The sequence below is a fragment of the Opisthorchis viverrini genome, assembly GCF_000715545.1.
Source record: "Opisthorchis viverrini unplaced genomic scaffold opera_v5_38, whole genome shotgun sequence".
NCBI lineage: Eukaryota > Metazoa > Platyhelminthes > Trematoda > Opisthorchiida > Opisthorchiidae > Opisthorchis > Opisthorchis viverrini.
The window spans coordinates 1,949,816-1,959,888 of NW_008751695.1; the positions used below are offsets into that span (position 1 = coordinate 1,949,816).

A 10,073-nucleotide genomic window follows, 5' to 3' on the forward strand; every position below is an offset into this window, starting at 1 on the left:
CTTCTGCCTTTGAGTGCACTAGCGCCGCGGCACGATTAGTTAGCATGAGCTCATTCAGTTCACTTCAGTTTGTCAGCTATGAACAAAGTACCATGGCTCCACCTGCCACAGCTTCGATCACCGGTAAGTAGGGGGCCTGTGCAGCACGCGTCCATGCATTGGAGCCGATGACATGTTCAGTTAAGCGGGGGCGAGATAGCTCAGTGGTTAGAGCACGAGTTTACTGACCGGAAGGTCCGACCTCTGCTTGTCGATTTGCCCTGTCTAGGCTTGGGCAACCTGGCAGTATTCCGGCCCTCGTGCTTCCTTCTGGTGGCATGGCAGTTATGTACCGAAAGGGTGATACGGCTGAACGATTTTTTCTTCATGTCCACTTATTTCCGGAACTGAGTAGCAACGCATTGAAGGCGATAGCTCTGATGTGCCAGCGCCACTGACTGTGCGATCGCGCCACTTCTGCTAGGGTCATTAACCATTGGTGAGTTTAGTCCCGGGGTCCTTATCCATGGAGGCAGCTGGTGTCGACCCGACTGCGTTGACTGGTTGGTGTTTCCACATTTCGTTACTAGGCCATACACTGTCATTCTCTCGGTCGCTTTCACTCAGTATAGGGCTGGGCTGAGCTGGGCGACTGGAACTCTACGAAACAGACGGTCTTCTGGCATGCGAAGTACATGTCCTAACCAGCGTAACCTATGAAACTTGAGTAATTCCGCTATCGTGTAACAATTCCTTCCTTCTCAGCAATGCTAATCCGATGTTACCACCAGACCTGACCAATGCTTCGGAGACACCGATGACCAAACACTGATATATTCCTTATGACCTGTTCCCGCTAGAGGCCACATTTCTGATCCATAAAGCAGTATAAATCGCACTGCCGCAGTGTGTTGAAGGTACCAGCTGAATTGTTCTTTGAAGTGTTAAGCCAGCACTCAGGACAACCAATTCGTGAGTGCATTCCTGTTCTGTCTTTTTTCGCATATCGTTTTGCTGAAACCTATCTTCTTCAGTTGTGATAAGGCGCGGCTGTGGCATAAAGCAAAAGCTTTCTCCATCTCTTTGGCCTTCGAAATTGACCAACGTTCTCTGTCATTCTTCAAGCTTCTGGTTATGTTCTTTGGGAGATCTGCGTGTGATCAAATCTTTTGGGGTTGGTAACTGATTATATTAGTCTATTTTTATGGGGCTGGTTTAGATGCGAGATACCGGCTAGGGTACTGGCAGATGGGTTGATCGCACTGCACCATTTGATGGGAGAGGTGGTGTGGGTGAGGGCCGGTGAGCGGAATGCAGCAAAGGCGAATGATGCTCCTCAGTTGCCCCAGCCGAAGAAGGGGGTTCGGTTGAGGCACCTCACCCGGCCCACAAGGTAGTGGAAGGATGTAGGGATTTGTTCGGAGCCTCTCATTCGGAAGTCTGCACCGCAAGATAGCGACTGTTAGGGTTTTTGGGGACCCTTTCCGGAGCCAATGACTCGATAGTTTGATTCCCTTGACTGCAGGCGGCCGGCCTTGGCCGAGGACGCAGGTAATGAGACATTACTGTCTTACCCGTAATGCGGTTGCGTACAACAGGTGCTTTTTGAGCGCAGCACCAGATTCTCTGGTTTTAAAAGTATTTCCACCGCGTTAAGTAATGCGCTGGTGGCCGCGTTCGGTTTTTAGGTCTGTCCTTCCTCGGGGGAAGGCAACATCACTGCTTCCATAGATATGGGCATGCTGGTTGCCTGGGGAAACGTTCAACTGTCTTCACACCGATCGCAGAGAAATAGACGACTTCCCCCTCAGATCAACTCTTAATACAATTTTTCGCAGCACGGCAGCTCGCTGTTTTTCGTCGGTCCTTTCTGGCATGGTTGAAATTCTGGAACGGTATTACAGTCAGTGTAGCCAGGAAGAACCATTAGAGCACAACAATATAGGGTTTCGGACTGCTCACTGGCATTCAACTACTCAGTGCCTTCGGACCATACCAATTCAAAATAGGATATGTGTGTAAATTAGGTATGTTGGTATAACGCTTCACTGGCGCAGCACCTGCCGATGTACTGTCCTATTTTTCCCTTGTACCTTTTTAGTGAGCTTTGCGTGCTTGAGAGTCACTGTTTGGAATGTTAGCGGTTACTTTGCTTGGAAGTGCTTTTACAGAGCTATTCTAAAACTTTAAGTCATGAAACACATTTTCTGGATCTTATTGCAAGTGATTTTAGTGGACCATTTGTACTGAGCTTGCACGTGTTATTCGTTTTGAAGTGATACACCCAGTTGCTTATTTGACGCAACCCTCGGAGTTTCACAGGTCGGGAGACCTGTGTGAGTAAAACTTACGAGTAGCTATGTTGCTACAGCCATGAAGGTTGGTACTTCGATCCTCCGTTTCTATTGTAATGCATTCAAATAAAAACAACCCCGGGATGCCTTCTATTCAATTGCGAATACCGACTGACGGTCTCAACTACTTCTCTGTGCTCTTGTGCATCAGTGTTTCGTACGCCAAGCTTCATTTCCGTATTAACAATAGTTTCTCTTCGTTACTCTCTTTGTTTGCAGACTGGCATATTTTGAACATCAGGCCTGCATTATGACTGTGAATCAAATGCTTTCGGAAATGATGCGACATTATGTAAGCCAGGGGATACGTCAAATGTATGTGCTTGTTTTGGGTCTGGACGTACTGGGTAATCCGTTCGGTGTCCTACGTGGAATGGCACAAGGCGTGGAAGATTTGTTCTATGAGCCAGTCAAGGTACGTCTTCCGTTTTCCGTGTTAAAGTAGTGTGACCTGAGCGCGCTGTGTGCGTTATGCTCTTCACATGGCAATAGGTCAGCCACCAAGAATAGCTGTTTACCCAGGCCACCTCTATGGACTGTCATCGCTAGGCAGCTAGAATGCTGCGGATATTTCAGACAAAATCGACTAACTTGCATAGTCCTTCCGTATCTGAACTGCCACAGGAATATAATTTTAACTCACTGGGGACATTGGACTCGTCCTCCTTGGGCTATTATCATCATTGCACGATAAACTCTGCTCTCTACGAAAACTTGTGAGAATTCTTATTCAACTTTTCATTTTTAATATCGATATTCATCTCTTGTATTTTCGTACGCTTTGTTGCAATGAACGATTCTACAAATTTTTTGACGTATGCTGCACTGCTGATGCGTCCAACCTCTATAGTTTGTATGACTGGATTAAGTGAAACCGTGATGAACTAATCCCCCGTCTCCATCTGATAAACGGAGAAACGGCAAGTGCGGCTCATCATTTCCCGTTTGTCTTGTTTTCGGCACTCAGTTGTCCTCTGAAGTAATTCACAACTGTGATAACACGGTGAATCTTTAACTGTTTTATGGTGCAGACGTAGGTTCGTGAGTTAGAGGTCCTTTCGAAACACTTAGTGGTCAGAATGTATTATATGAGAGCGATTCTCATCCTGCCCTGAAGTAACGAGCATTCAACTATCCCCGCTGGTTGACCGTTACAGCCATCAAAACGTGGGTGGCGGTCGTGCTTACCATTACGAAGTAGTTGAATACATCTCAACGTATAACATTACTTTTCCAATTTGTTTCCCAGTTGGCAAGGTTGTGATTCCGCATTTTACTTGCGGAAAACATGCTGACCATAGCCATTCTGCTCATCATGGCACAAGCTACTGTTATCCTCAACTGAGCAGGTAGTTGGGACAGGTAACGCAACCTGGATCCGAGCTCGAGCAGTTCGTGTCAATACGCAAACCCTTAGACTTAAACTACTGTATTTTCCTGTTTGTCGAGAAAACCTCTCGATTATTCAGAGCCGTCAATAGAAACCAGGGCCAGTTCGCGTTCAGCAGCATCGTCAGTTACCCCTTTGTTTTTCTACCTTCCACCCCACAATTTTTGTGGCTTTTATTCTTCTGACTGCTGTATTTGTTACAGGGTGCTGTGCTCGGTCCAGAAGAGTTCGCGGAGGGCGTCGCCTTGGGAGTGAAAAGTCTATTTGGTCACGCTGTTGGTGAGTTCCATGAGGGTAGCTGATTTCATCGACTAAATGCCACTTTTTCCACTACTTGATTATATTTGTTCTTCACGTCCCCGTCAGGCGGAGCTGCTGGCGCAGTGTCTCGAATTACCGGTACATTGGGAAAAGGCGTGGCGGCACTTACGCTGGATGAAGACTACAAGCGTCGTCGCCGGGAGCAGCTTGCTCGACGTCCGGATAGTTTTGGTGCCGGTCTGGCTCAGGGCGGTCGTGGGTTGGTTATGGTAAATCAGCTTTGTTTTCTTGATGCGTGAATCAGCTTCTACCGCTTCTGTTTGCTCACGCATTACCTTTTTTCAATAAGCAGCCACTATGAACTTTCCATTTTCTGTCTTCCTCTCGTAACTTGTTTCAGGGTGTGTATCATGGATTAACTGGTGTGCTGGTCAAGCCCGTTGAAGGAGCAAAGAAGGAAGGTGTTGAGGGATTTTTCAAAGGTATGCTTATTTCCGTCAAAATTTCACTTATCGTTTTCTGCTCTTGCGGATTACTTGACGGACCAACTTCGATTTCTTCCAGGTTTCGGCAAAGGGCTCATCGGGGTTGTCACACGCCCTGTCTCGGGAGTGGTGGATTTCGCTAGCAGCTCTTTTGAAGGGATCCGGAGGTGAGTGGAAACTACGCTATCCCTTTGTCCGTTGATAGTGTCCAACTGACATTCATCAGGTGCGAAGGTGGTGTAGCATCAATCACTGTTGACTGAAAGATATAGCGAACAAGTAGAAAAAAATAATCCTTAGACGTCGCCTGTAGCTTTGGTTGGCCGTTTTGATCCATAAGCCTGCTGGCGGTTCAGAGCGGATCGCTTGTTTTCATCATCATCATCATTGTCAGCTGTAAGAACCACGTACTTGTCGCTGTCGGGGAGGTGGGGTAGATAGCTGCACACCGGAGGCGGAAGCCGATAAATTCTTGCATCAATACAGCGTCATCAGTGGACTGTTAAGTGGGGGGATTTGGAAGGGAGCTATGCATTGGAGGCAATAGCTTGGATGCACGAGCGCCATTGAGGGCGTGACTGGGCCATGTCTAACAATATCTCCAACCATTAATGTAGCCCCTCTCGGAGACCCCATCCATAAAGGCGGCAATGACCGGTGCAGCTGAATTTGCTGGTAATGACTTTTATACTTCGCTGCCAAGTCATTGTTTGACCTCCTCTGGCTCGTTTCCACCGTTCACGTGGTTATGCGAAAAGAACCCTTCGAGGAATTCAGTCGACTGGCATAAGGAACACGTGACCAAGCCAGCGCAACCTATGCAATGTGATCAGTTCATCTATCGAGGGTGAGTGGTTTCTTCCGAATATCATTCGACATATTTTAGCATTGCTGTTCCCACCAGACTCGGGCAATGCTCCGAAGACATCGATTGTCAAGCACTGAAAGTCTTTTGACGTCCTCAGCGCGCAACGGCCAGGTTTCTGATCCATGTAGTAGTATGGGGCGCACCGCAGCATTGTAAACTCGACCCTGGACGGATAAGCTGATGTCACGCCTACGCCACAGGTGACGCAGGTTCACAAAACCTACTCTGGCCTTCCCAATCCGGATGGAAATCTCATCTTTCGCGAGACCACCGGGACTGATACAGCTACCCAGGTAGACACATTTGTCTACTACCTCAAGCAAGCCAGGTTTCGAGCCCACCTAGTCTTGCAGTAGCATTTTGTAGGTGTGAAGCGCATGCCGAACCGCGAAGCAGAATTATTTAGATTATTTAATATTGTTTGCATTACTACGGGATCAGATCCAAGAAGAGCTATATCGTCTGCGTACTCGATGTCTGTGAGTGGAGACCCAGGGGGCACTTCGACCCTACAGGCGTTAGAGGCTGGTAGTGAGTCATCCATGGTCACATCAATGAGGAAGAATTTGTCGGGAGATGAAAATGTGATCGATTCATCCTCTTGGAGGACGGAACCCTGCTTGGTTTTCACGAATCTGTCTCCCTGTGTTCAGTCAACCTTCGAAGGATAACACCTTCTATCCCACAGCTAACAGGCTGATGGCACGGTGGTTTTCACACAGCGTCCGCGTACCCTTTTCGAAGAGAGGGATAACTGCCGACATATCCCATTCTGTAGGCACCTTATCTTCGTTCCATATAGCACCAATAAAGTTTGTCAGATGGATCGTCAGGGATTCTCAGCCTTCTTTGAAGAGTGCTGGATGCAGACCGTCCGGTCCTGGTGCCTTCTCACGTTTTAGCACGAGTATTTCGTACTTTATTTCTTCCGAAGGGTGATCAATGTCTACATTCCATTCGCCTGTGTGCACTATTACAGGCTGTGTTGCAGAAGGCCATTTGAACAGTTATTCGAGGTGTTCGGCTCATCTTTCCAGTCGACTTTTTTGCGAGTGATCGTTGCTTTCCTAGGGCCAGTCGATCGTATCAGTTGATATAGGGCACGGCGGTTTCCCGTAGCAAAAGCCTTCTCCATCTCCCGAGCTTTCGATGTCCACCATAGCTCTCGGTCTTTCTTTATACTCTTCAATATTTGGCGTTTGGGGAGTTTGCGTGCGCCGTCGTACTCCTTGCCTGCTGGTATGGATTTCCTGGCATCGATCATGGATAGCGATCTCGTCGACATCCAGTGGTCTTGCGGGAAGGTCGGGCAGACAGCATTGAACGTCACTGACATAGCTCCTTTCACATTTTGCCACGCTTCATCCACGTGATATCTGCCACCACAGTATTGGTTTACTGTGTAGATTTGTTGGGCTAGCTCAGATCGATACTGTCGAGCTATGGTAGTTTTTCGAAGATAGTGGATTGGCAGGCTTCTTGCTGACTTGCGAGGACCTGAAGGGAAACGAACTCTCAGGTGTGCACACACCATGGCGTGATCGGAATCAAGTGGTGTGCTTCAGAAGGAACGGCAGTCTTGAATTGTGGCTCTTCAACAGTGGCTGATGACCACGTGGTCCAACTGAGTCCACGGTTGATTCGCACTTAGTGGCCGCAAGGTTACGCGGTGCGAATGTTTATGTTGAATGTTCGTACTTTCTCGGTAGAAAGTATCCTTCTCAGCATCAGAACTACAGTCCGTTGGGGGATAAGCCGACTCTGCAAACAGGCACCGTTTTTATATGTTGAGGCATTGAGCCTGATTGAACTAAATAGCCGGACGACGCAAAGACGACTGTGCAATGGGACCCAATCCAGCAAAGCGCGTTCAGCTCTGGGGCTGAGTGCGACTTCCACGCCATATATTACACAACCCATTGCTTCTGAGTCACCGGGTACACGGAGGGAGAAATGTGAAAGAGCTGATTTAATCCCTGGTGTTCTGAAATGCGTAACCACGCTTGGGTCTTGCATGCGTGTTTCGGAGACACAGCATACATCCATTTTAAGGGAGTATAAGGTTTCAGTAAACATTGCCTGGTTACCAATTTGACACAGAGTACGGATGCTAAAAGCTCCTATATAGAAAGGATCTTGTGGATTTAGAAGGGTTATTTTGTTAACAGTTAGTAGGCAGCAGGGAGCACAAGGCTCTTCGGTCAGATAACCGACAGTCAAGTGACTCAGTAATGATTGCTTGTGTGATGGGAGGGGGTTGGGGAGGGACATCGGTGGACACCAAACTGCGCGGGCAAATGATACTTCTTGGTTGCCCAGGCCGAAGAAGGGGGTTCGGTTGAGATACCCCACCTTGGGCCTTTGACTCAAAAGTGTGGCCCACAAGGTAGTGGTAGGATGTAGGATTTTGTTCGGGGACCCTGTCCCGAAAAGTTAAACTCAAAAGTCTGACCCGCGAGGCAGCGGGCAGTAGGGCTTTCTTTTGGGACCCTGCCAGGAGCCGATGACTCAATAGTCTGACCTGCTCGGCTGCATGGGGTTGGCCTAACCCGAGGGTACAGGGGATAAGGCATTACTGTCCCATTCCTGATACGGCTGCACACAGCAGATGCCTTTTGAGCATAACCGGACTCTTTGGTTTTAAAAGTATTTCGACCGTATTGGATAATGCGCCGGCGGTCACATTCAACCGCTCGGTGATCGGAATATGCGGATTTTGGGGCCGACCTTTTCTAACCCGTCCTTCCTTGGAGGAAGGCAGCATCGCTGCTTCCATAATTATGGACATGCTGGTCGCTTGGGGGAAACACCTTACTGCCTTCACACTCCTGTCGCAGAGGACAGTACGACTTTATCCCCAGACCGCCCCGTACCACGATTGCTCGTAGTGCGGGGTCTCGCTGCCACCCTTTAGCCTTCCTGGCGTAGCTACACCTTGTGGAACGACGTTCCAGCCAGTGTATCCCGCGGGATCATTGGAGCACTCAAGCCCGACCACCACGTCAAGGTGGCAGCTTTAGGCCGGGATCGCTTGTTTTAGGTGATTGCATTGGCTCTACTCACGATCTTCCCTCCTCGTGGGTTTCACAATCGGTATAACTGCTCTCATCTCTTTCTATGTTGCAGAATCGCAGACACAGTCGAGGATGTTGCTCGGGTAAGACCTCCTCGTTACCTACAAATGGATGGCATTATCCGGCCGTATGAACGGAGACAGGCGGAAGGCCATTTAATTCTGCAGGTAAATACACACTTCTGTCGATTGGGTTCGATTTTTCCTTGGTCGTTTTTTTCCTTTATGCTTCTGCTGACGCACCGGTTGTTTTCGTTTCAGAGGGTGAACAAGGACAACAACTACGGGCATTATGTGTTTCACATCAGTGCTTCAAAGGGAAACAACTTTTTGCTCCTGACCACAACGTGAGTCTACTCAGCTATCCATTTTGTCCACCTTTGCTTGCAACATGCTTGTGTGACTTACAAACACAGACGCATGCACTCGGGTTTCTGGGCTATCATGATACTTTAATGATTCATTGGCTTTCAGATATCCTTTGTTACTAAGTATCGGTGTGCGAAAACAGTCATCTGGATGGACAGGTTCTGCCGCACAATATTCGAATCACGTCATTAATAACACATTTCTGAAATTCTGCAGGTTATTCCCAATTACGCAGGCGCTTTTTATGTGGCTATGATTGTAAGTGGAATTAGGCGTGCCGCTTGATTTTCGGGAACTTAGCCCATTGGAAATGTTGAACTGACCGCCGTCGAGATTGTAGCGACCCAGTCACCCACATACTTGACTGTTCAACTCAGTCGCTCATTGGATCGCGAGGCTTGTCTTTTTCTCATACACACAAACACGTCGCATTAAGCTGACACATCGGACATCGATTGTCTGCACTACCTAGTCAGCGCAGCAACCACTCATTTGCCGACGCGCCCACATACACGCACTGGGACCTACATAAAGGCAAACCGAACCCAGTCAAAACACAGACTCGCGCGCGCGCAGGGAGCAGGACGTCAACCTCTCCACAAGTCCATGGACAACCATGGAGTACGTGTAGCAGTCTAACTGCGGAGAGAAACACGTTCCCGCCGTCCGGACTTCCACCAAGGGACTCTCGCATCCGATAAGTTCCCTTTTTGACTTGCTCCCATCCTCGCACTGTATTTATTTTTGTGTCATAGAAATACTAAAAACTTTTATTAGTGCACATTCACCTTCTGATTTGTATTACGACTATCATCACCTGTGCGCTAATAAGGTATCGAGAAAGTTCAGTAACCAATGTGGAGTGTCCGTGTTTGAGCACATTCCTGGTTTCTCCATTGTTTTTTCTGAACTTGGGCAACCTAGCAGCATCCCGTCCATCATACTTCGCTCAGCCAGAATGTCACTTGCGCAGCAAAAGTTTGTCACAGCCAGGAAATCGTTCAGCTGTAACACCCCTTCGATGCCTAGCTGCCATGCCACCCGAAGGAAGCTCCCAGACAAATGGGGAGAATCGATGATAGTGCCCGAGGCGCATTCGACTCGGTTGATCGGTCTGTTCTTCTTGAGACGCTTGCCCACCAAGGAATGCCCCGGAAGTTTGTAAACATAATACGTTCTTTGTATTCTCAGACTTCCGGACGTGTGAGAGTGTACGGAGAGCTCTCCAAAAGCTTCCGCACACAAAGCGGTGTCCATCAGGGATGCCCACTCTCTCCATTCCTTTTCAACTTTG

The 10,073-nt window shown here is 48.3% G+C and overlaps 1 protein-coding gene across 1 annotated transcript in view; it reads left to right on the plus strand.

Moving 5' to 3' along the window:
• T265_02944 (hypothetical protein) overlaps positions 1–10,073 on the plus strand; it is a gene marked incomplete at both ends in the record, with an annotated part of 104,689 nt that overhangs the window by 87,876 nt on the left and 6,740 nt on the right. Inside the window, 7 exons of the mRNA XM_009167308.1 lie at positions 2,553–2,748; positions 3,927–4,002; positions 4,090–4,253; positions 4,385–4,466; positions 4,549–4,636; positions 8,464–8,578; positions 8,672–8,757. Of these exons, the coding sequence (XP_009165572.1) occupies positions 2,553–2,748; positions 3,927–4,002; positions 4,090–4,253; positions 4,385–4,466; positions 4,549–4,636; positions 8,464–8,578; positions 8,672–8,757 (807 nt within the window). The remainder of the gene's footprint in view (positions 1–2,552; positions 2,749–3,926; positions 4,003–4,089; positions 4,254–4,384; positions 4,467–4,548; positions 4,637–8,463; positions 8,579–8,671; positions 8,758–10,073) is intronic.